Source organism: Cajanus cajan, chromosome 1 (assembly GCF_000230855.2).
Source record: "Cajanus cajan strain Asha chromosome 1, NIPB_CcT2T_4, whole genome shotgun sequence".
In the NCBI taxonomy this organism is placed as follows: domain Eukaryota; kingdom Viridiplantae; phylum Streptophyta; class Magnoliopsida; order Fabales; family Fabaceae; genus Cajanus; species Cajanus cajan.
In genome coordinates this window covers 61,584,102-61,611,811 of record NC_138517.1, presented here as the reverse complement: position 1 = coordinate 61,611,811, position 27,710 = coordinate 61,584,102, and the positions used below count along the sequence as shown (strand labels likewise).

At 37.2% G+C, this 27,710-nt stretch overlaps 1 protein-coding gene across 1 annotated transcript; it reads right to left on the bottom strand.

Moving 5' to 3' along the window:
• Window positions 1-4,355: 4,355 nt before the first annotated feature.
• LOC145955132 (uncharacterized) lies at window positions 4,356-5,207 on the bottom strand. Its single transcript, XM_083069842.1, has one exon. It carries the CDS (start codon window positions 5,205-5,207, stop codon window positions 4,356-4,358), a length of 852 nt encoding a protein of 283 aa, XP_082925968.1.
• Between the last annotated feature and the right edge of the window lie 22,503 nt (window positions 5,208-27,710).

Below are 27,710 nucleotides of genomic sequence, written 5' to 3'. Positions count from 1 at the left end.
ACATTATTATTTTTCGTATATTAAATACTTTTTAAATGATAATTTTAAAGACAACAAATCATATTCACTATGTACTTACAATTATTAAATAAAAAATAAAAAATAAAAAAATAAATAAAAAAAGAAAGAAAAAGAAATGATACCAAATGAGAGACTTTAACTTGCTGAATCTTCAAATATGATGATTTATTAGGCGCTTTTTGGCAACCTAACACACTACAATATTCATCACAAAATCTCAAGAAATACAGAGGAGAAAGAAAGAGAAATTTCGAGCTCTAAGGAGTCTTGGACGAAATTTTCTGGCCCCGAAAATTGTGTTCGAGTCGTCTATTTATAGACGTCAGAAGTTGCCAGAACGGCCCGTTCCAAAGTTGGAACGGCCCGTTCTGGATATGGTCGTTTTGTGTTAATTTAGTACCTGGAATCGCCCATTCTAAATTCAGAACGACCCATTCTAAAATTGAAACTGCCCATTCTAAATTCGGAACGACCTGTTCCAGATTAGAATTTTGGGTCTTTTCATTGACTTGGAACAGCCCGTTTCCATTTTGGAACGGCCCATTCTCAATTAAGGTTATTGTGCTTTTTTGTAACTTGAAACGGCCCATTTCGAATTTGGAACGGCTCGTTCTGGGCTACTTAAACAATTTTTTTTTGGTCTTCAAACTTTCTTGTTTTCATATGGTGTTGCCTCCATACTTTGGGAGCTCCTCCTCTTCATAGTAGATGTCCATTTCATTGTTTTTGTGAGTCCGTATAAAATTGATTATTCACAGTTGCCCCTCTTTATTTATTTCTTATTAAATAATCTAAATAAGGTAATTTAGATCGTTTGTGATAAGAAATAAATAAATATGTGAATTTATTTTATCCAACTACCCAAGACATAGCTCCTATTGTTGATGAAGTAAGTTCTTGAAAGATTCAATGTTTTTGCTTGAATAGTCCAATGCTAGAATGTTGTGTTGGGATCATCAAGTGCTAGTGCTGGATCAACCGAATTTTAATGTTGAATGCTTGTGCTGGAGGGGTTGAATGCTTGTGCTTGATCAACCGAATGTCAATGTTTGATGGAGTGTTCGAATGCTTGTGCTAGATCGACTGAATGCTTATGTTGAAGTAGTTGAATGCTTGTGCTTGATCATCCGAACATTTGTGCTTGATGGAGTGGTCGAATGCTTGTGTTGGATTGACTGAATGTTGGTTCCAATTCAATCAAATGCTGGTGCTGGATTGATTGAATGTTGATGGACTGAATGCTAATGCTGGAGTGGTCGAATGCTTGTGCTGTATCGATCGAATATTTGTGCCAGGTAGATACTGGGCTTATACAAAAGAAAAATGTAGCTTGTGCCAGGTAGATATTAGGCTTATACAAAAGAAAAATATAACTTGTGCCAGGTAGATACTAGGCTTGTAAAAAAGAAAAATGTAACTTGTGCCAGGTAGATACTAGGCTTGTACAAAAGAAAAATGTAACTTGTGCCAGGTAGATACTGGGCTTATACAAAAGAAAAATATAACTTGTGCCAGGTAGATACTGGGCTTATACAAAAGAAAAATGCAACTTGTGCCAGGTAGATATTAGGCTTATATAAAAGAAAAATATAACTTGTGCCAGGTAAGTACTGGACTTAAATAAAAAGTCATATGTGAAGTAAGTGCTTAGCCTAAAAACTCTACGTCATAAGTTCTAGGAAGCAAGAGATGCAAATGAAATATGATGCAATGGTGATATGATGCAAAATGTTATGAGACACAACTTTTAAGACTTAAACTTTTGTTTATTTCCTTTTTTGTTTTTGCTTTTGCTTTATTTTTCAGAAATTCCTCATCATGACACACAGCCAAGGATCCTGGATGAGTGAGGCCTTTGGATACTTTTTACTTGAATGATAGTCGATTATTCTCTTGGGTTACCCTTAAGCTGTTGTAAGTACTAATGAGTTGAAACGTTATCCTGTTTGTTGCGCTTTGTAACATTTATCAGAAAATTATCAAGCATACTGTGGCTTTTAAAACTCATAAAATAATTTATAATGCCTTGAATTTTTTAACATGTAACATGCATTTCCTTTCAATATATTATCATAAAATGCAAGGAGAATTGGCAACAAGGGAATAGGATAATCTTATTCAAGAAAGAAAATGTGTTTACAAAGGAAGTCATTGTATGACAAGAATGACAAATATGTACAACAGTAGCAATGGGAGGTATTTATCATGTGACTGACACTTTTCAGATGAACAATGCTAGTACTGCACTTCAATAATTTTGATTGCTCGCCAATAAACTTGAGAGGATAATTCAATGTATTTTGCCCCAGTTTTCAGCTCTGCCATGGCTTGCCCCAATTGATACCTCAAAAATTGCCATGATACTTATCTGCTAGATTGCTTTTTCAGGTTTTCAACCTAGCATGTCGCTCTGAATTTGATTAGATCGCCTTTTCAGGTTTTCAATCTAACCATCTTTTTTTTTTTACCCTAATTTTTTCCTAGATTGCTCTTTTGAGTTTTCAACCTAGCGGGCCGCTCTAACTTTTGCCTAGATCGCCTTTTTGGGTTTTCAATCTAGCGAGCCTCCTTTTTTCTTCTTGTTGACCCTAATTTTTGCCTAGATTGCTCTTTCAAGTTTTCAATCTAGCGAGTCGCTCTAACTTTTGCCTAGATTGCCCTTTCGGGTTTTCAATCTAGTGAGCGTTTTTTTTTTTGTATAATTGGCCATGAGAAATTGCATTCAACCTTTTCTCTTCAATGAGATTTAATTGATCCAAATGGATTTGGACCCATTCTGCTTCTCTTAATTTGGCTTCCGTTAATACTCTCAAAGATGAAATTTCAACATCAATTGGAAGGACTGCTTCCATTTCATAAACTAAGGAAAATGGGGTTGCCCTAGTTGAGGTTCGAACTAAGGTACGATATCCATGTGAAGAAAATGGAAGCATCTCATGCCAATTTTTGTATGTCACCACCATTTTCTGGATGATCCTCTTGATGTTCTTGTTTGCTGCTTCAACTGCACCGTTCATCTTTGGGCGATATGGGGAAGAGTTATGGAGCTGAATTTTAAAGTCAACACCTAATTCTATTATTAATGATTCTGCTTAATTCACATTTCAAGTCACATGGGCATACAAAGTGGTTTCAACCCATTTGGAAAAATAGTCAATAACAACTAGAATGAAGCGATGTCCATTTGATGCTTTCGGCTCAATGGGACCAAACATCCATTCCCTACATCGAAAATGGCCAAGGTTATGACAAAATATTAAGAAAAGTTGGCAAAGCATTGATGTTATCAGCATACATCTAGTATTTAAAGCAATCATTTTCCATTTCATCACAAGTCTGATTAACTACACAATCAAAATTATTTGATGCAACACTAGCATTATCACTTTCAAGCGCATTTTTTCGCATTCTTTAAAGTTAGGATAATATTGATAAAAGGATTAAGGAGAAAGGAAGCGGTAAGAGGTGAAAGAAGAGTGAATGCATTTTTGAGATTGAGAAAGGAAAGGGTAAGAGATGAAAGAAGAATGAATGCATTTTATTTAATATTTAAAAGGAAATACATGAGCCCTTATTCAAAGAAATAAATCTTAAAGCCTTGGGCAGAGCAATAAGACGGACATTACAAGAAAATTACTTTAAATCTGAATTAAAAAAACACAGGAAGCTCGACAATCTCCCAATTATTAAGCTCCATGTTCGGTGGACAAGTGTAAACCAGACTAACATGTTCATCCTCACGAGAGTCTTGCTCAACAACAGCCATTGAGTTTGGAAACTCAAACTCCGCACTTCAAAAGATTTCTCGCAGATCATTGATAGGGACCCCATCTATTCCCCTCAACAGAATTAACTGTCGACCCTCCATGACCAAGTGGAGGGTTGTTCCCAATATTAGGATTATCCTCTTTAAATTTTAACCACCCAGCCTTAGTTAAACTTTGTACCTTAATTTTTAGTGCTCTACAATTTTCAAGGGAGTGACCAATAGCTCCTGCATGATAATCACATTTGGCATTAATGTCGTATCCCCTAGGATATGGTGGTTCTATGGGCTTCATCGGACAAGGTACTACTAGTGAATTTTGTAGTAGGAGAGGGAATAACTCAGTATAGGACCTAGGGATAGGGTCAAACTCAATTGGTTTCCGATCTTGGGTATTTTGTGACCTCACATGGTTAGAATTTTGGTTCCATGGCTGGGTAGATTGAGGTGGTCATGCGGTAGGTGTTGCAAGCGAAGCTTGCAGAGCTTGATGGATAGGTTGGTGAGGATATGGTGAGATGGCAGTGATATTTGGGTAGGCCATGTGAGGGGTATAGAAATAAGGAGGTTAGTTGTTAGGTAACCTAAGGGAGTTGAATGTCACTGCATTTGTATCTCCTTCCTTTTTCTTTCCTGCACCATTTGAAACTTTTCTTGAACCAGCTATTTCAGTAGAGTCAACCGCAATCTTCCCACTCCTCATGCCATTCTCAATCCTTTCCTCGATGATGACTATATTAGAGAAATTTGATGAAATATTCCCAATCATCTTATCATAGAATGGTGCTCTTAAAGTATCAATGAACAGGGCTACCATTTCTCTATCAGACAAAAGAGGTTCCACTTGTGCTGCCACTTCTCTCCACCTCTGAGCATATTCCTTAAACGTTTCACCATCTTTTTTAGACATGTTACGTAGTTCAAACCTATCTGGAACCATGTCAAGATTATATTTATATTGTTTAAGGAAAACATCAACTAAATCCTTCCAGGAGCGGATATAGGCCCGTTCAAGATGCATATACCAATTCAAAGCTACCCTAGTTAACGAATCCTGAAAACAATGAATAAGTAACTTATCATTGCGAGCATATGCTTCCATCTTTCTACAATACATGGTTATGTGATTCTTTGGACAACTTGTTCCTTTATATTTATCAAATTCAGGAACTTTGAATTTTGGGGGAAACTCTATATCTGGAACCAAACAAAGATCGAAAGCTTCACCGACATCATAACTACCTCCTTCCACAACCTTTAGCCTCTCTTCTAGCATTTGTAACTTCTCACTAGACTTAACTTGCTCAATTCCAAAGATTGGTTGATATCCCCCAGAAGTTTGGCAAGGATTCCCTTGGTTGATAAAATTAGAATTTTGGGGTTGGTAGGGAACTTGATGTTTATAAGAGGTGACATTCATGGGTGAAACCTCAGGTTAGGTAAGTTGCATTTGTGTAGGCGGCTGATTCACCAATGGTTGGTGCTTATCCGGAGGATCCATGATTGTTGGAGGTATGTAGTTGGGCAGAAGGCCATATGGTGGCCATTGGACCTTTGGAGGATCAACTTCTTGACCGGATTTGTTAAGATTTAGAGTTAATGGTTGTGCTGGGGTTGGGGTAAAGCCAAGTGGATACACATGAGAAGTTGACGATTCTCCTCTAGCTACTAGGGGGTCCTTTCTACATTTTTCACTTGTATAGACTGCAACATCTCTAGAATTTGGGCCATTTGTTCCTTTAATTGATTGATATCATTTCTCAATTCTTCGTTGCGTTCCTCCATTGCATCCATGATCTTGGCATGAGAACGTGTTCTATAACGATGCTGAGGAAACACTTTTTTTTTTGCTTTATTACTTTCTGAATGCAAAGTGATTTTTATGAGTATAAAAGAAAAGTAAGAAGAAACAAATTTTGGAAAAGATTGATTTTTTATTCAATTTGAAGAGTAATTCCTCATATCTCAACACTAGAGGCAAAACCTCTTAGGTCATACGACGGTTGACATTTATTTCAAGGGAGCATTCACTCCTCAATAAATAAGGTCATTTTACTAGCAATGCAACAGTATAAACCACATTTTCAAACAAGGATCAATCATCTCAAGATCAAAATGTGATTAACAATCACTCAAGGGAGAATTCTATCCTCAATAAATGATGTCTAAAATGAGTTATATATCAAGTCAAATGTGCTATTATTTTGGCAGATCTTACCTACCCTTTGGAGATCATTTTTTAGCACATTTATCCTGATACTCTTGCTTAACCCTGATGCATTGCTAGTATGATTTTGAATCTCCTCCATATTGAATACTACCAATTGTTTTAAAGTGTTAATGAGACAAAGACTTAGTTAAATAAAAAAGAAGAAGAAAAGAAAACAAAATGAGACGAAGACTTCATTAAAAATATGACTTACTATGCTCCTAATATGCATGTATGCATGACTTTTTTTAATCATTTTTATCTTTTATTTGTTTATTAAAATTTTATTTTTGGCAAGAAAAGCAACCTAATTAAAAAAATGATATTGGATATAAATGTATGATGCATGAATGTGTTAACATGTTTTTTTTTTGTTAGTATGAACATATATAAAAGAGGGATAGAGAGTAGTACCATGTGACCTATTATGGTAAACCTAGGGTAGAAAATTTCTAAGGTTAACACCCTACTTTGGAAGGTCATTAATTCCACCTATTAGTGCATGGTTTTGTGGGTGGATCTAAAAACTCCTCAAGATTCATTGGTCCCTAGGTTGCCCTTATCATATAAATAAGGACCTAGCGCATGAATCAATCACAAGTAGGGAACATACGCTCTCAATATGATTAACCCATGCTACTAGTAACAACCTGAGCAGTAACTCAACAATGGTCAAGTGAGCATCAAGCCCCTCAATAACAGTCATCAAGCCACTTTCTCTTCTTAGGCTCTCACAGGCTCGGGTATAGAGCCCAAAATGTGTGGGTACAAGTGTTAGTGGGTGTGTGAGGTAACAAACAGACATGCAAATAAAATAAACAAAACTCTAATTTAAGCTTAAATCCAAACAAAACATGCGTAGCAAACAAAAATAACAAAACAAATAAATAAAACAAAAAATAAAATAAAAGGAAAGGAAAAAAAATTAATATATTTATAAAGTCATAATTTTGCGCAATTAATTTAATAAGGTCTGACTCTCACACATCCCCAGTGGAGTCGCCATCTATCGTAACCAGGATCACGACGGGATGACGCTAACATTTATTTTTCAATGGAGCCGCCACCAATATTTTATTTTAAGGGAAAAACATTGAAAAATCCTTTAAATGATAATCTTTAAAATTAAAGTTGGGTTCGGGAGTCAATTACGTGTAGGGAAGGTATTAGCACCCTACAACGCCTGTAAAAACAGTACCTTTAATTAATTGTGCAAAATTATATAAATTTATAAATATTTAATTTACTCTTAGAAATATGTATATATATATTTTTTTAAATGTGAGATGCCTTTTCTTATATATTTTTATTAGAAAATTATAGGGATTTGGGTCAGCAAATGACTAATCAATAAACCCTTCCAATAACATGAAAGATAGAATTGCTATTCAATCAATGTTATTGATTTTTATTTGTTGATACTAAATTATGCTTAAAGCTTAGGACAATGAATAATTATTCTATTAACCTTTATGATTTACATGATATTAAAGGGTAGAAGTGCTACTCAATTAATATCATTAACCATAAAAATAAGTATACATGAATATTTTTATCTAAAGAAATAAGTTTTGCATAAGGATTCAAGTTAGCAAATGACTAATTAATAAGTCCCTCCAATAACGTTAAAAATAGAAATGCTACTTAATTAACGTTATTGGTTGCAACATATTTATTCTTTAAAAAGAAATTTTGTACAGAAAAGTTTAAGCTAGCAAATGACTAGTCATTAAACTCCTAGAACCAAATAATGTTAAAGATAAAATGTTATTCAATTAACATTATTATTTGTCGTATATTAAATACTTTTTAAATGATAATTTTAAAGACAACAAATCACATTCACTATGTACATACAATTATTAAATAGAAAATAAAAAAATAAAAAATAAAAAAAGAAAGAAAAAAAAATGATACCAAATGAGAGACTTTAACTTGCTGAATCTTCAAATATGATGATCTATTAGGCGTTTTTTGGCGACCTATCACACTACAATATTCATCACAAAACCTCAAGAAATACAGAGGAGAAAGAAAGAGAAATTTCGAGCTCTAAGGAGTCTTGGACGAAATTTTCTGGCCCCGAAAACTGTATCCGAGTCATCTATTTATAGATGTCAGAAGTTGCCAGAACGGCCCGTTCCAAAATCGGAACGGCCCATTCTCGATATGGCCGTTTTGTGTTAATTTAGTACCTGGAATGACACGTTCTGAATTAAGAATGGCCCGTTCTAAAATTGAAACTGCCTGTTCTAAATTCGGAACGACCTGTTCCAGATTAGAATTTTGGGTCTTTTCATTGACTTGGAACGGTCCGTTCCCATTTTGGAACGGCCCGTTCTCAATTAGGGTTGTTGTGCTTTTTTGTAACTTGAAATGGCTCGTTCTGAATTTGGAACGGGCCGTTCTGGGCTACTTAAACAAATTTTTTTTGGGCTTCAAACTTTCTTGTTGTCATATGATGTTGCCTCCATACTTTGGGAGCTCCTCCTCGTCATAGTAGATGTCCATTTCATTGTTTTTGTGAGTCCGGATAAAATTGATTATTCACAATGCTTTTGCAAACTCGGTCACTTTCAACTGAGTGACGTTGTAATCTTTTACATTTTCTCCAAATCAAGAAGCTCCTACCGTGATCGAAGGCCCTATAGTAGTTACTTTTTAATTACCCCCAGCGAATCACGTTAATCCTATTGTAAATCTGTATCAACCTAATTTGTAAATATTGTAATATATATGTAAAAAATAAGTAGCTACGCACGTAGTTGTAAATATGTTTATTTTAATATGTAATGTAATTATAAGCTAATTATATGTAAATGAGTTTGAAAAATTAAATGGAGTACTAGGAAGTTGTCCTAGGTCGTTTCCCAAGGACCATTTTTCGCTGTCAAAGGCTTAAACACACGAAGGGGGGGTTTGTTTCAGGTTTTTCAGTTTATAACACAATAAAACATAATAAAACGCAGGTAGCACAACAAATAAAAAATGGATTGGTTCAGTGTTCAAATTGCAACTCTTTTATCCCTGGTTCTCAAAAGATTTCTCTGTTCATGACTTAATCCTTGTTCCATCCGAGTGAACCAACTAAGCGAAGATTAACTCAGGATTTCCCTACACGAATTAAGCAAACGTATACAACATCAAACCTCCCCACAAGATTAAGCAACCTGTGAGCAACCTGATTCATTAAGCATGAACAGGTGTCAAAAACGTTTCAGAGGTTCAATGAAGAAGAACCAACCAGAACACAAAACAAATATAAATAAAACCTCAAATAGAGATTGCAATCTGCTCAAGGAGCCAACCCCAAGGGTTTTAGTCTTCCATTAAAATACAGAAACGAAAATGCAAGGAAGAAGGAAAACGAAAATGCAAGGAAGAGAAGGAAAACGAAATGAGTAATCTGTATTCTTCAAATGTAGATGTTCAAGTTCCACAACCAGAGAAGAGAAAGCAAAACAAAAACGTGACTGGAGAAGAAGCAAAAACGTAAAACTCCAATAGAGAGCAAAGGAAAATGTGAATAACACTGGAGTTACAGAGCAGAGAAGGAAAGCAAAACGTAAAAGAAAGCAAGCGGGAAGCCAAAACGTAAACTGTAGCTCTAGAGAGAAAAACGTAAAATCAAAACAAAGAGAGGGCAGCTAGCTACGTAGTCACATCAGAATATCCTTCTTAGTGGCTGCCAAGTCAGCCCTAACCTAGACCTAAATGACCTAAAACGAAATTGGGCCCCCATCAATACAAGTCTGACCCAAACTACAATAAAATAGAATAAAAACTGAAATTAAATGCTGAGGTGGAACATGGTGCAGCGGTGACATGGCAGATGACGTGGCAGCTCCTCTTGAAGTCCAAAAAATTAATTCCAAGCCCCAAATAATTATTAAACTGCCCTGAAAATAAAAATTGGAATAATTAGATTCAGAAAATTCAAATTAGTTAAAATATGAATTACCGGTCCAATTAAAGCCCAAATAGAAAACAGTCCAAAATATAAACAATTAAGCACAAATCAGAGATTAAAATAAGTACAGAAAGGTAAGAAAATAAGGGAAAATATTGACTCATCACTTGTGTTTTCAATCTATAAATATTATATATATATATAGGTTTAATATTGGGATTAATATTTATACGATTAGACGTTACACTTTCAGCTTATTTGGATGAGTATAACTCTCTACGTGTTGTTTTCTTTGATAGTTGTCAAAGGGAGACATATGTTATTTTGATGTTTTAAGGTGTTATCATGTGGATTGAAAAGTTGTTTAAGGTAGTATGATACTAGGTTGTATCTAACACCCTCTACCCCACATTCATAATTACACAATAAATAGGAATAACTAAAATCCTTCATAAATAAAAATAGAATCTCAAATATCTTACGTAGAGAATTCACATTCATAAACTCATAAACAATATCTCCAATGCAGAAATTACAAAGAAAAGAAATTGAGGTTTTCAGAACGTACAGTTCAATGGAAACAACATCCTAAACTAGTCCTAACTACGCCCTAATGTCACATATCCTATCAGAGCACGCTCAACTGAAGCATAAGCTTCATCACCAACAACCTCATGTTAATGGTCATCTACAACACAGTAGAAGACACATATAGAACAAACTGGGGAGTGAGGTTAAAGTGTAAAAATAACAGTCAGGAAACACCCACAAAAATCATAACAAAGCACAGCATGAAACACAAATTAAAGAAGCACAACGTAATACATACATTAGTAGCACATACACAGTCACTCATTATGAAATGATCCCATGGACTCAACTCACAAATTCATGCATGTGGCGCTAGTCACATATCACATATCACTAGTGTGCTGCGTAAACAACACACCTAAGGTAGTCTAGGAGTATAGTTAGGGAGCTACCCATACACTCTCAAATAGAAGGATGTATTGCTAGGGTCGAGATAGCGAAGCTGCGCAAGTTATGTCTCATGCTCACAAACGAGCGAAATCGAGACATCCAAACCATTCTATCCCCTAGGACTCCCCCAAGCTATTACACAAGGAGGGCCTTCCCTAACGGTGTACTTCATATCATACCCGTCACACAGATGCACATGATGCATGTCACACACTCATACTTCATTGACTCATCATTTCACTTGTCATAGTTTCTCATATATCATGTCTCATTGTCACATATCATCATGTCTCGTGTCTCATATTCACTTTTCACATTGTATCATCATATTCACATAGTCTTAAACAAGGAACTTCTCATAGGCATATACATTAAAATAACACACAAACCATAACAGGAAATTATCCAACATCATACACATTCAATTCACAATTCATAACATACGAAGCATAAAGGTCATAAACCCAACTTCATGATTTCATGCATTTTTTTACAACTAGCCAAGTAATATAATATTTCAATAGGTCAAAACACTCCAAATGTTACCCAAAACACGAATCCAACATTTATACATAATGCTTTTCTCTATTTTGACTTGGCTAGAAATTTTTGTTTCAAGAACATGATGAACATGTTAAACACTACATGAACTCTATTTTGATCTTTTCTCATCCAAGTTTTGTCAAAGTTATGTTTCCCTCTCTTTTTCTTTCTCCTTAAAATTCAAAATCTATGCATGACACACCTTGGTTTGCATGAAAGATGAAAAATGATGCATGACACCTCTTTCCTTGTGGCTGGCCGAACCATATATGTCTATCTTAGAAGTCAATCTTGCATGATAATTAGTCCTTAACATGCTCCAAGATTTGTTGAGTTTCTATGTGTAACTTGTATCTTGCACATTTATGGTTAGCCACTCTTGCATGCCACCATCACCCCTTGTCTTGTTGTCCATTTTGTGAGTCAACCAAGTGATTTGTAAGTCTGAAAAATTGCTGAACACACTGCAAAAATATGCACCTAACAAGAGGACAAAGAACCAAATACACTTCACCCAAAACATGCCATTTTTATGCTACTAGTCTTTTTTGTCTCTTTCCTTTTTTGTGCAACCTTGTAAACCACCACAAGTGTAAAAACCAAGCAACATAACAAGTAAAAAGAGAGTCAAAATCTGACCCTATGTGCTGCCCAAAAATCTGACGTGAAATTTGAAAACAAAAGAGAAAAGAAAAGAAAAAAAATAAAAGGAATTGTTGCTAGACTTATGGACTTGGACCATTATACCCTTGCACATTTGGACTTGAACTTGGACTAATTTTGGGCCCTATTTGAGACCAAAACCTTGGCTGGACTTGGAGGAATACCTTGGCTGGACTTGGGAGGATGGACATGAAATTATAAAGACAAGAAACACTAAACACTTAATTCTACTCTAGAGCCATTCTAGGATTTCCTTTGAGTGTTTGCCTTTTAAATGTGCCTTAATTTTTACTTGTCTTTCTTGGAATTCTTTGTGTTTTGTCTCATCAATATTCCCTTTGAGTTTAGCCTTTCTAATTGAGCATTTTTAGTTTTCATTTCCTTGGCCTCCTTCTTGCTCTTGGTTGGTTTACTTGGTGTAGATAAAGTACACTTCAATTTTCCCTTACAACTTTGGGGAGATTGAGGGGGAGGAGTTGTTCGTGTAGCCCAAAGTACTTTGGAAGGATTACTAAAAGTCTTGGAGTGTAGACACCTTGGAAGAGGACTAACCAAGTTTGCTCATTGTGAAGGAACCACCATTGGAGGCTTGAAGACTTTAATTTCTTGTTTTCTCTTTTGTGCCTTTTTCTTTCCCTTTCTTGTTGTTTTTGTTGGGTTGTAATTGGCCTTTTAACTAATTAATTTTTGTAATAATTTCGTTTAGTACTTGTGGAAGTGTCTTGAATACCCCCAAGGTCACTTCAAGCTTCCACCCTAGGGCCTCCGACTAGCCTATGTTTTATTGCTTTCATTTACTCTTTGTTATTGTTAGTATGCATGCTTTAGGTTCTCTTGTGCATTTATAAGGCTCTAAATTTGCCTACTAAGGGTCCGTGCACACACTCACACTTTTGTTACAAATTTGATTTTTGTGAGAAAAGTGAAAAGGGGCTTAGTGATTTCTACTTGAAAAGGCTTGGTTTTGAAGAGACCCCTAGTGGTCCACCTCCCTTGATAGTTCACTTTGTACACTTAGGCCTCTTATCACTATTCTTTCCCTCAAAATTCTTTTGTGAAAACCTTTTATCACTCACTCTTTGTGAAAACATTTCCAAGAACTTCTTTGTGAAAACCTTTATTGATGAAAGATGAGTGATCATTCAAGTGTGAGGGGTCAAAATACTCATAGTAGTAGACATAGTCTTAGGGATGAGCTTAGAGAACTTAGGAAGTATATAAAAAGAAAAGATGAAGAAAATGAAAAAAGAAAGGAAGAATATAAGAGAAAAGAGAGAGAAAATGAGAAAAACAATAAGGAAATAAAAGAGATGTTAGCAAAACTGGTCATGGGAGGGGGAGTTGGGGGATCCAACCCAAGGATAAGCATCCCTAGAATTGAAAGTGAGGGCAGTCAACACCCTACAAACCCCCTAAGTGATAGCCATTATAGTAGTCATCACAATGATGATTACTATCAAAGGCCACCAAGAACACAAAGACCAAGACCAAGGGAGTCTTCCAGTAAGGAACCCAACATTACTCTTCCCTCATTTCATGGCAAAGACAATGTTGAAACATATTTAGATTGGGAAATGAAAGTTGAACAACTTTTTTCTTGCCATGGAATAAGTGAAGAGAAAAAGGTTTCTTTAGCAACCCTTAGCTTCCAAGGGCATGCTATGTATTGGTGGACCTCTTTAGAAAAAGAAAGAAGAATGCATCATGAACCCCCAATTCAATATTGGAATGAACTCCGTAGTGCCTTAAGGAGGAGGCATATTCCTCCATACTATGACCGTGAGCTTATGGATAAGCTTCAAAGGTTGAAACAAGGGTCATCTAGTGTGGAGGAGTATAGGCAACAAATGAAGTTACTTATGATGAGGGCGGGTATAAGGGAAGAAGAGAAGACTACCATTTCTAGATTTCAAAGTGGCCTAAATCTTGAAATAAGAGACAAAGTTGAACTTTTACCTTATAGAGATTTCAATGAGCTTGTTCAACTTTGTTCAAAAGTGGAGCATCAACTCAAAAGAAAAATTTTTAGAAAATACTTCACTCCCTCTTATTCCAAGAACTTCAAGAAGGAGGGCCCCTCTTCCAAACCTTATTCCAAAGAAAAAGCACAAGAAAAAGAAAAATCTTCTTTTAAAGCACCTTCCAAAGATGCTAAAACAAGTGACATCAAGTGTTTTAAGTGTCTTGGCCGTGGGCACATTGCTTCTCAATGCCCAACAAAGAAAACCATGATTTTAAGGGGCCAAGATCACTATAGTAGCCTTGATGAAGCTACTTCCTCATCATCTTCAAGTGATGAAGAAGAAGTTTTAGAGTCCGAGGAAGAAACTTATGGGTGAAGGAGAATTATTAATGGTAAGAAGACTTCTTGGGAACCAATCTAGTAATTTAGACCAATCCCAAAGAGAGAACTTGTTTCATACAAGATGCAAGGTTTTAGAAAATACTTGTTCTCTCATTGTGGATAGTGGATCTAGTTGTAATTGTTGTAGTACTAGATTAGTTAACAAGTTAGCCTTGACTACTCTACCTCACCCTAAACCTTACAAGTTACAATGGATAAATGAGGAGGGAGGTATTGTGGTCAACCAACAAGTAAATTTACCTATCTCCATTGGCAAGTATAAAGATGAAATTTTATGTGATATAGTGCCATTGGATGCTAGTCACATTTTACTTGGAAGGCCTTGGCAATTTGACAAGAAAACTATTCATGAAGGCCTTTCTAATAAAATAAGTTTCCACCACTTGGGCAAGAAAATTGTGTTGTGTCCTCTATCACCTTCCCAAGTGAGTGAGGACCAACTCAAAATGAAAGCCAAAAGAGAAGAGGATGAAAAAAAATAAGAAAACAAAAGAAAGATAAAAAAGGTCTCCCCTTAAAAGCTAAAGAAGTGGAAGAGAAGGTATCAAGTTTAGAGGCAAATATCCCCTTTAAAGAAGTTGCTCACAAAAGTCACTTATCCATTAAAATGACATCAAAAAAACACTTTTGCTTGAGCAACCTTTTTACCTCCTCTATTTCAAAGAGACACTAGCTGCCACTAGTCATGAACTTGAGTCTCTACCTCAAGAGGTTCAAAAACTTTTGAAAGAATTTGATGACCTATTCCCTCAAGAAGTTCCATGTGGGCTTCCATCTTTAAGAGGAATAGAACATCAAATAGACCTCATAATAGGCCCGCCTATAGGACTAACCCTCAAGAGACCAAAGAGATAGAATCTCAAGTTGAGGACTTGTTGAAGAAGGGTTGGGTTCAAAAGAGCCTTAGCCCTTGTGTCGTTCCCGTTCTTTTGGTGCCTAAGAAAGATGGCAAGTGGAGCATGTGCACAGATTGTAAAGCCATCAATAACATCACCATAAAATATAGGCACCCAATCCCTAGGCTAGATGATATGTTGGATGAACTACATGGGGCAATCATATTCTCCAAAATTGATCTTAAGAGTGGTTATCATCAAATTAGAATTAAAGAGGGTGATGAATGGAAAACCACTTTTAAAACCAAGTTTGGTTTGTATGAATGGTTAGTGATGCCTTTTGGTCTCACCAATGCCCCTAGCACTTTCATGCGTCTCATGAATCATGTACTTAGGGATTGCATAGGGAAATTTGTAGTTATATATTTTGATGACATTTTAATTTTTAGCAAGTCCTTAGGTGAGCACCTTGAGCATCTAAAGGAAGTGTTAATAATTCTTAGGGACAACTACCTCTATGCCAACTTAGAGAAATGAACCTTTTGTAAAGAAAATGTGAACTTTTTGGGCTTTATAGTTGGCAAAGAGGGAGTGCAAGTTGACCCCGAGAAAATAAAAGCCATCCAAGATTGGCCCACCCCAAAAAGTGTGGGAGATGTGAGGAGCTTCCATGGTTTAGCAAGCTTCTATAGAAGATTTGTCAAAGACTTCTCCACACTTGCATCCCCTCTTAATGAGCTTGTTAAGAAGGATGTCCCTTTCATTTGGGGTGAAGCCCAAGATAAAGCTTTCAATGCTCTTAAGGAAAAGCTCACCAATGCACCCATTCTAGCCCTCCCAAACTTTGCTCAAACCTTTGAGCTAGAATGTGATGCATTAGGTTTTGGCATAGGTGCCGTGTTACTTCAAGGAGGCCACCCTATTGCTTACTTTAGTGAAAAACTTCACAGAGCTAACTTGAATTATCCCACCTATGACAAGGAGCTTTATGCCTTTATTAGAGCCCTCCAAGTATGGGAGCATTACTTAGTGACTAGAGAGTTTATCATACACACCGATCATGAGTCACTTAAGTACATTAGAGGGCAAGGGAAGTTGAACAAGAGACATGCTAAGTGGGTAGAATATCTTGAGCAATTGCCTTACATTATCAAATACAAGAAGGGAAAGAATAATGTAGTGGCGAATGCTTTATCTAGAAGGCATTCATTACTTTTTTCCTTGGGCTCTCAAATTCTTGGATTTGATAATATAAAAGAGTTGTATGAGAAAGATCAATATTTCCAATCCACCTTCACCAAATGCCTCGAAAAGCCTTTTGATGGGTTCTATCTTCTTGAGGGGTATCTTATTAAAATGGGAAGACTTTGCATACCCCAAGGATCCATTAGAAAGCTTTTGATTAAAGAAAGTCATGAAGGAAGTCTCATGGGCCATTTTGGGGTTGATAAAACCCTAAGTCTTTTAAAATGTAAATTTTATTGGCCACACATGAGGGTGGATGTTCAAAGGCATTGCTCCAAGTGTATCACTTGTCTTCAAGCAAAATCAAGAGTGGTGCCTCATGGACTCTATACCCCTCTCCCTATAGCTAGCTCCCCTTGGGTTGACATTAGTATAGATTTTGTACTCGGTCTCCCAAGGACCCAAAGGGGATTCGACTCTATCTTTGTGGTAGTAGATCGTTTTAGCAAAATGGCTCATTTTATACCATGCCACAAAGTAGATGATGCTAGCTATATTGCTAAACTTTTCTTTAAAGAGGTGGTTCGTTTGCATGGGTTACCCATGACTATTGTGTCCGATAGGGATGTTAAGTTCCTTAGTCATTTTTGGAAAATTATTTGGCAAAAACTAGGGACAAAACTTGTCTATTCCACTACTTACCACCCACAAACCGATGGGCAAACCGAAGTAGTGAATAGATCCCTATCCACATTGTTAAGGGTCATTCTCAAAGGGAACAACAAGACTTGGGATGAATGCCTCCCCCATATAGAGTTTGCCTACAATAGAGTGGTCCACAAGACTACTAACTTATCTCCCTTTGAGGTTGTATATGGATTTAATCCTCTTACCCATCTTGACTTACTCCCACTCTCTAATACTACTTCCTTGTATCACAAAGAAGGAGTATCAAGGGCTGACTTTATTAAAAACTACCATGAGAAAGTCAAGAGCCAAATTGAAAAACAAACTGAAAAATATGCCAAATACAACAACAAAGGGAGGAAAAAGGTGAATTTTGAAGTTGGGGATTGGGTTTGGCTTCACTTGAGGAAGGATATATTTCCTACTCAAAGGAAGTCCAAACTAAGCCCTAGGGGAGACGGTCCTTTCCAAGTCCTTAAGAAGATTAATGACAATGCATACATCCTAGACCTTCCCTCTGAATATGGAGTTAGTTCCTCTTTTAATGTTTGTGATCTTACACCTTTTGTAGGGACTAATGACATGGATGAGGTTGAAGATTTGAGGTCAAATCCTTCTCAAGAAGGAGGGATGATGGAGGACCATCCTTGAGACATCATATAGGGCCTATCACAAGGTCCATGGCTAGGAGAGTAGAGGAAGATGAAGAACACACCACACCAAAAGCCATGATCATCATGTGTGTCGATTTTGGGCCCTCTCCTTAGCTTGTTGCTTTCCTTTCCTATTTTGCTCTTGTATTTTGGGGTACATTAGCTATTAGGATTTTATTGTGTATTTTTATTTAGCCTTTGTATTATGGGGCAAAATTAGGCTTAGGATTTATTTAGGGACTTAACCTTGACTAGTAAGGTCAAAAGTCCATTTCTTTCATTTTCTAGGACTAAGGGTACTTTAGTCTTTTTGGAGAGATGAGAGCCATTTCATTTGGGCTACATCTAGGGTTCATTTAGGGTGCATTTGGGTTTGAAATTTTCGGCCAAATGCTCCCAAGAAACCCTAGGGTGCTCTCCTCTCTCTATAAGTACTCTAGTCCCCCCACCTTGTAACCACTTTGGAATATATGCATTTTGAGTGAGCCTTTGTGCCTCAAAATCCTTTCTTAGTCTCCTAGGGTCCTCATGCTCAACCTCCTCTCCTCTCTACCCTAAAGAGAGTTGAGTTTCCCTTGAGTGGCCTCCACCAACCCTTGGTGGAGAGAGCTAGCCAAGAGCACCATAAACACCTTCCACCTTCTCTTCTCCATTTTCGCCCACCTTGACCCCCACCTCTTCAATATTGTTTTTCCACCACCCTTGAGGAACATCCAACCATCATCCTTCTTCCTAGTCCGTGGAGAAAGAGCGAGCTCCTCCTTGGAAGCCAAAGAACACACCATCGAAGGAAGGAGCCCATCATAATGCCTCAAAATTCATCCAAAGATCATATCCCTAATTTCACTTCATAGGGTTTCCCACAAGAACCCATAAAGCACTTGAATTCATATCAAAACTTGTCTATTTTCGAAATTAAACACATATTTACACTCAGTAAACATCAAGGAACATAATAGTAAACTCAGAAGCCAAAACAGAAAATATTCAAAATTTACCTGTTTCTCATAGGGTTTTCTGTAGGAACCTAGAGAGCACTATAATCCATATTAAAACATATCCAAACTCAAAATTAAACATACATTCATGCTTAGTAATCATCAAGGAATACAACAGAAAATTTAGAAGCCCAAATAGAAACATTCAAAATTTGCTTGTTTCTCATAGAGTCTCCCATAGGAACCCACAGAGCACTCTAATCCATATCAAAACTTATCTATTCTTGAAATTGAACGCATATTCACACTCAGAATCACGCAAGGAATGCAACAGAATAATTAGAAACCAAAATAGAAAACTTTCATAAAGTGCCTAGCTATTTCTATCAAGCAAAGGATTGAGGGTCAATCCTGCTACCCAACAGTTATTCCCACACCCCCGAGTGAGGTTTCTCACTCCCGTTAACTTTTGATAAATCCCTTCTTAAAATAATAAAAATAAAATAATAATAATATTAATTAATCAAATGTCCATCACGTCCTTTCTTCCCCTTCCATAAAATAATTAATACAATATAATATAATTAAAATACACCTCTTCTCTATAATCAAATAATGTAAGCATAATTATTAATAAAATACAAATCATAAAAGTTATCAATATATCACCAATCAAAATAATAATTACAAATCATGCTTTATAACAAAATAGTGCTCATACTATTATTGTACATGAACTCCACCAGTAGTAGGACTTTCTCCCAACTCCCCAAGTGGTCTAGCACTCAAGCCCTCAACAAATCTTCCAAGGACTGAATCATCCTCTCTCACTGACCATCCGATGTGGATGATAAGCAGAATCCAATCTCAACCTCGTACCTAAGACTTGGTGTAGACTCTGCCAAAAATCTAGAAGTGGACCTTGGATCCCTATTTGAAATAATACAAGAAGGCACCCCGTGCAACTGTACTATTTCCTTCACATACAACTATGTCAACTTCTCCAAGGACCACTTGATATTGATAGGCAAGAAAAGTGCACACTTGGTCAATCTGTCAACCACAACTCAAATAGTATCACTATTCCTAGTCGACATTAGGCAACCCATCAATAAAATTTATAGTGATACTATCCAACTTCCACTATAGGATCTCCATCATCTACAATTAAACCATCAGACTTCTGGTGCCCAACCTTAGCCTTCTGACAAGTCAAACAGACCGCCGTATATTCAACAATGTCTCTCTACACTCAAAATTTTGAGGTAGGCAAATTTTACCCTTAAACCTCAAATCCCATCTTAACTTATCTCAAAGCCAACTGCTTTCTCTGTCTCCAACAAATTAAGAACCTTCACAACTTCTGAATCTTACAACTACTTCATACCAACTTGCTACAAAAACTCACTAGCAATGGTAATCATGCCACAACTAATGTGGTCTTAAGCCAACTTCACATACAGATTCAAATATCTGAATTTCTTAACTAGCTCCAACTCCTTTACCATCAGACTAGACATGTGGATGGACTTCCTACTCCAAGCATCTACCACTACATTGGCCTTCCTAGGGTAATACATCAACTGAAATTCATAGTCTTTTAAAATATTCCATCTACCGTCTCTGTCTCATGTTCAACTCCTTCTGATCAAGCAAATACTTCAGACTCTTGCAATCACCAAAGATGTTGAACCCTGCACTATAAAATAGTGCATCCATACCTTTAAGGCAAAACAACTGCTGCCAACTCTAAGTCATGAGTAGGGTAATTCCTCTCATGATTCTTCAATTGCCTTAAAGCATATGCAACTACTCTCCTATTCTACATCAACACACACCCTAACCTTAAGTGAGAAACATCACAACACACCTCAAATGACTCATTAGGATTAGGCAACACCAACATAGGAGTAGTCAATCTTTCTCTTCAACTCTTCCACCTGAAACTTCAATTCAACCAACTCTGTTGGGGCCATCCTATAGGGAGCAACCAACACTGGTCCTACACCAGGGACCAGATCAATGCTAATCTTAATCTCCCTAGTAGGAGGTAACCTAGACACCACATCCAAAACACCTTCGAGAATTCCCTCACAGCTCCTACCTATTGATCACCTTCTCAGTTTTCACACTCACAGCAGTAAGCAGAATATAACACTCTGCTCCATCTCTTAACATCACTTCAGCTTGGCTGGCTGACTTCAACAATTCATCATTCCCCTAAGGGATAAACCAATTCTCTATTGGCACAATCTATAAGAATGTGATTGGCAGATAACCAATCCATGCCCAAGATTATGTCAATATCCACTAAAGGCAAACAGATCAAGTTCACCTTATGCTTCCTATCACACATCTCCAAGGGAAAACCAACACATATCTTAAAGGCAACAACAAAACAGAAGCGGGCGTAGACACAAGCAATCTCAACCCCAAATTGCATACAGGAAAACCCAACTTTTTAGCATATGCATAAGAAAAATAAATAAATAAATGGGAGGTCCTGAGTCAAATAATATCATCACATCCTTACCAGTAGCTTTACCCTTCCCCTTCACTATATCAGATGAAGTGGAAGCTTCGGCTCCGGTCAAGGCAAACACCCTTCCAGCAGCAATAGATATATCACCCCTCGAGCACTCCTGGTCTATCTGGCACCTACAGGACAACTAGTCGACATGTGACCCATCTGGCCACACCTAAAACACTTGCTCTCGGTATGAGGGCAATCATGAATGAAGTGAGGTCCACCACATCTAAGTAGCAGCTCCACTCTGACCCCCCACTCCTAGCTGTGTCAATAGGTTGCCTTGTAACAGGACCCCCTTACTATGATTGGGGCCTATCATAAGGCTTCCTATGAGAACCACCATCACTCTTGGACCCAGCTGGCCCACCAAAAATCTTTGTCAGCTTGTCGACGCTCTCTAGCCGCTCTACAACCTTCGCATTCTCTACCAAGGCTAGAAACTCCGTGATGGCCATAGGAACCACCACTCTCCTCAAATCATACTTCAAGCCTTCAGCAAACTTCCTACACTTCCAAGCCTCAGAGGTGGCTTGGGTGTAGAAGTGTGCCAAGTGCTCGAATCTCATGGCGTACTCGGTCACCAACATTCTCCCCTGCTGTAATCTCATAAACTATGCCTCCCGAGCATGCCTGACACTCTCTGGGAAGTACTTCTCGATGAAGGCCCTCTTGAAGCACACCTAGTCCACAACCACTCCACGGTCAATCAGCATCTAACTAGTACCTCTCCAACAATACTGTGCCTCCCTTGTCAACATATACAATGCATAGGTGAGCTTTCTCTCCTCTGAATAACCTAGAACTAAAAATATCTTCTCCAACTCGCAAATCCAGTGGTCATCCACCTTCGGATCTGCATCGCCTCTGAACTGAGGAGGACTACACTTCCTGAACTCAGACAAAACCTGACTCTCCTATGACCCAACTGGTCTTGCAGCACTAGTCGCAGCTCTCTCAGCATCCATCCTAGCAAAGTAGGCATTCCGCTATTGCATAGCCATAGCCATCATCTCCATGGCATGGGCTATCTGCTCATGTTCTAAGCATCTTCTACAAAATGAACAACTCATTCAACACACTACATCTCAACTACTCAACACAAATCTGCACAACATCTAACACAACACAGAGTTCAACACAACAAAAGCCTAAAGGAACCACTCCCATAGAGTGTCCACTAGACTCGAACTGCTCTGATACCATAAAAGTGTAACGACCCGTCGTGGCCGTCACACTACGAAACAACACTACATACTGCTCGAAAATATACTAAAATAGTATAATAAATATTTACAACACAAGTTGCTAATCAAGCAACTTACAACTAGTTATATACAAGAAAATCTGCTACTATAAGGTAGCCTACAAAAAAATATCCATCTTCAGGCACCTCCTGTGGCCTCTAGCAGCTACCTCCCAGCCTATCCATACCCTGCTCCCATACCACGTATGATCATTACAGTCCAAATCACATGGAGACATGCAAGGGTAAGCTAGAGACAATAAACAACTCATAATAATTTAATATTCAACATATATATATACTAGACATCTTAACATTCATTTCAACTTACAACATAACAACACTATCGTCATCCTCAACAAGGTCAACATACAACACAATCACAGCTTAACAACACAACAACAAATATACAACTCATATCAACAACAAATCAACTCATCAACAACTTATGTGTCGTCACGCATTTCGACTCAGAGATCTCCTATAACATGGTAAGTAGTCTAAGTGGCTAGGTCCTACCGAACCGACAACACAACAAATTTAGATATCAATCCACAACACGATAATGGTTTCTCAGACTTTACCACTTAAACAAAGAAGTATAGTACTCGGTTAGGAACTAAGTTCCCAACTTCGTACTTTACTCAAATTGGCCACTTGTAATCGGTATAGGTCGACTTGACCCCTATACCATGGTCGCTTTGTAATCGGTATAGATCGACCTTGCCCCTATACCATGGTCGCTTTATAATCGGTATAGCTCAACCTTGCCCCTATACCGTGGTCGCTTTATAATCGATATAGCTCGACCTTGCCCCTATACCGTGGTCGCTTTATACACATGTGCCTCGACCTTGCCCACACACGGGATCAACTAAGTCCTAGAATAGAACAACACAACGACCACTCCAAGGGACAACTTCCCAAGGAAGGTTTTTCAATAAATTGGGCTCTCTGAGCACCACAACTATCTCAATCCACACAATGGGATGAACAACTTCGAAAACATCTCCCCTAGTCCTAGTGATCAACAACTTATCATCACAGCTTAATCAGCTTACAAATCAACAACACAGATCAGCTCAGCAACTTACACAACACACAACTTTTTAACTCATCAGCTCAATCAACTTTCAACTTGAACAACACAATCAACTCACAACTTTAAAAACACAGTTTATCAGCACAACAACTCATCAACGCTATTTAACAACACATTTTAACCACACAACATCTCATTTCAACTTTAAACAACACAATCAACTCAACAACTTAATAGCCCAACTCATAATTTACAACTCAATTATCCTAAGATAATATCTTCAACACATGGCACAACATACAACTTTTTAGCAACATACAACTCTCCTCTAACAACTTGAAAACACAGTCTAATAATAACATCTCATCATACTTCACAACATAAACATGTCCACACATATAGCAACCTTATCAACTCAATTTCAACTAATTTCAACAATATCATAGATCAACACACAACTTGTAAACAACTTCACAACTTAACTACAACATGCATCTCATTTACATCCCATTTTCATCATGAAAGCATCACCAACAACATCATTAATAAATATTTAATCATATATTAGCAACACACAATATTTTCATCATATAACACAACTCATACTAATCAACCTAAGCACCCAAATGAGTTCTCAACTCACATACAACCAACAACTTTACAATCTAGCTTCCCTTACCTGAAGATTGGCTCCAAAAGCCAAGAATCTGAGAAGAAGAAGAAGAAATATCCTCCAAAGCTTGACTCTTGAACTTCAATCCTTCAAAAGTAAGCTTTCTAGTCCAGAGCCCTTCTCTCTAGAACTTCTCTCTAAAACCTCCATCTTCCTCAACTTCCCACAACCTCTATTTTTAGAAGTCTGAACTAGCCAGAACGGGCCGTTCCAAATCCGGAATGGGTCGTTCTGGGCTCCTTCCTCATGAGTAAAATTCACATGCAGAACAGCCCGTTCTGAAATCGGAACGACCCGTTCTGGCATGTCTAGAACGGCCCGTTCTAAACCCGGAACGACCCGTTCTAGAGTTGAATTTAACTCACAATGACCGCTTTGGAACGGTTCGTTCCAGTCCAAGATTCATAGGCCTATTTAGTAGCTTGGAACGGCCCGTTCCAGTTTGGGAACGACCCGTTCTAGGCTACTAAATAACCCTTGTTTTAGTAGTTTGGAACGGCCCGTTCCAAATCCGGAACGCCCCGTTCCAGTCTACTAACTACGTTACATTAAAGGTTGGCGCGAATAAAATCGTTCAAAAACCGTATGGAAAACAAGGGTCGCGCAAATAATCGATTATCTATACAAATAATCGATTATTTGTATCAGTAAAATCCTTTGAAAAACCCTTTTTGCAGTAAATAATTGATTATTTTTGGAATAATCGATTATTCCAGAGGGTCATTTCCTCTAACTTGCCAAGATAATTGATTATTTCCCAAATAATCAATTATTCCAGAGACTCTTTGTATTCTTGCTTCCCAGATAATTGATTATTGCCCAAATAATCGATTATTCCAAAGACTTCTAGAATTCCTCTTCTTCAAGATAATCAATTATTGCCCAAATAATCAATTATTCTCCTAGGCTCACTTACAATAATCGATTAAATTTTAAAATAATCGATTATTTCATATAAGTTTTGCTTCTCTTATTTCTAACTTTTTAAACCATTCCTAAACCATTTCAACTATTAAACTTTTTCACAAACAATGTATTATCTACTTTCCCTCTTACATAGTCATTCTCAATCAAAAATTTGCTCATCCTGTCATACCATGATCTTGGAGCTTGTTTCAAGCCATAGAGTGCCTTTTTAAGTTTGTACACATGATTAGGATACTTAAAATCAACAAAACCTAGTGGTTGCTCCACATATACTTCTTCTTGTATCAAACCATTAAGAAAAGCACTTTTCACATCCATTTGATAAAGCTTGAAATTCATTATAGAAGCATAAGAAATAAGTAATCTAATGGCTTCTATCCTTGCTACAGGGGCAAAAGTCTCATCTTAATCAATTCCCTCTTCTTGATTATACCCCTTAGCCACTAACCTTGCCTTATTTCTTATAATAATTCCAGATTCATCAAGCTTATTTCTAAAAACCCACTTGGTTCCTATAATTGGATAATCAGTTGGTAATGACACTAAATCCCATACTTCATTTCTTTCAAACTGATTTAGTTCCTCTTGCATAGCCATTAACCAATGTTCATATTGTAGTGTTTCATCTATAGTCTTAGGTTCAACTTGTGAAAAAAAATCCATAGCATTACAAATATTCTTGATGGCTCTTCTAATTGACACTCCCTTACCAATATTTCCAATTATATTTTCCATTGATAAGTCCCTAGAAGTTTTCCATTCCTTAGGCAATTGTTCACTTGTACTCACAAGGGTTTCATTTGATTCACTCTCTTTAGGCATTTCATTAGGTTCACTTTCTAATGGAGGTTGATCAAGCAAATCAGTCAAGTCTTCTATTTCAGTTTGCTTTATCTCTTGTTTGTTAGTCTCATCAAACACAGCATGAACTGATTCTTCAACAATTAGAGTTCTCTTGTTATATACTCTATAGCTTTTGCTATTGATAGAATATCCTAAAAAGATTGCCTCATCAGCTTTTGCATCAAATTTTCCAAGTTGCTCTTTACCATTGTTCAACACAAAACACTTACACCCAAATACTCTAAAGTATGAAATATTAGGCTTCCTCCCACTATAAATCTCATAGGGTGTTTTCTTTAGAATGAGCTAAATCAGAACTTTGTTTAACACATGACAAGATGATGGAATCCTGCCTAGGAAGGCAAGAGGTGACATATTGAAGGAGCCAAGAGGAGTTGGCTAGACATGAAGGTTTGGGCCAGTCAGGGCCCAATGGGCCTGATGGGCCTGGGAAGGCCCAAGTTGAACTTTTCATGGGCCATATTTTGTTATAGCTATTTTCATATGTTTTGTATACATCATGTTAGTATAGGTATCATATATTTTGGTCTTGTATTTTGGACCACATAGAGTAGCATTTTAGGTTTTAGGCTTGTTGGGCCTAGTTTTGGGCTTCATGGGCCTTTGGGCTTTTGGTACCCAATATTGGGCTCATTTTCATTCTTGTAATTTTTCTTTTCCATTGTATTTGTTTGACCATTGTATTTAGGTCATTAGATTAGGAATATACAAGAATTACTTAAATAGGTAAAATAGGTTAAACTAGGTTTAATTTGGAAGTCATTTAAGTTACATTTGAGTCACATGTTTAGCACCATGGGTGGCTGAACATGTGCCACTCAAATTAACCCTAAATAACTCTCAAATCAAACCTAAATGCATCTAGGCACCTAAATTTTCGGACTAGCACATGGGAGCCAAAATTTGAATTCAAATTTCAAGTTTGAATTCAAATTTTGGGCGCCACATGTAGCCTTGGATTTAGGTGCCCAAAGTTGCACACTTGGAACCCTACTTAAGTGATTCTTCCACTCTTTGTATTCACTTTTGAGAATAATGAAATTTGAGAGCTTATTCAGCCAAATTTCGTTCAAGAGTCACCATGAGAGAAAGCTTCACCTTAGGAACCCTTCTAGGATTTCCTCCTCTTTGAAGTGAGCTTTCCCTTGCACCTTAAGCCTGGATGCTTCCATCCAAGGCTTAAGCCTTCTTCCTATCCGAGAATCTCCTCCATCTAGTGTTCATCACGCTGGTTTCTATTTCCTTGAAGAAGATCCATGCATAAGGAGAGCTAAGGAGAAGAACATTCATCACTCCTCCTTACCATCTCCATCATTTTTGGTATCAAGAGCAAGGTCTTCAAGGAGATAAGTTCTTGAGTTTTTGGTCCGTTTATTTTTGTGTTCTTTGTGTTCTAAGTGTCTTGTTTGAGTTTCTTTTCGGATCTACATGCTTTATATCATATTTTGTTCCATAGATCCATTGGTTGATTGTTCTTGAATTTTCTTCCTCAATCAACTTGTTTAGGACCTATTAGCTTGTGCTTATTTTTGATTTTAATTTTAAGTCTCTCCATTCCTAATATGTGTCCGTGATTGGACTGCATACATTGCATTTAGATTTTGGTTTTTAATCCATGTTTTGTCTTAGTATGTTTGTGTAGTCTTTATATGTCTTAAAATTCCTTGAATAGCA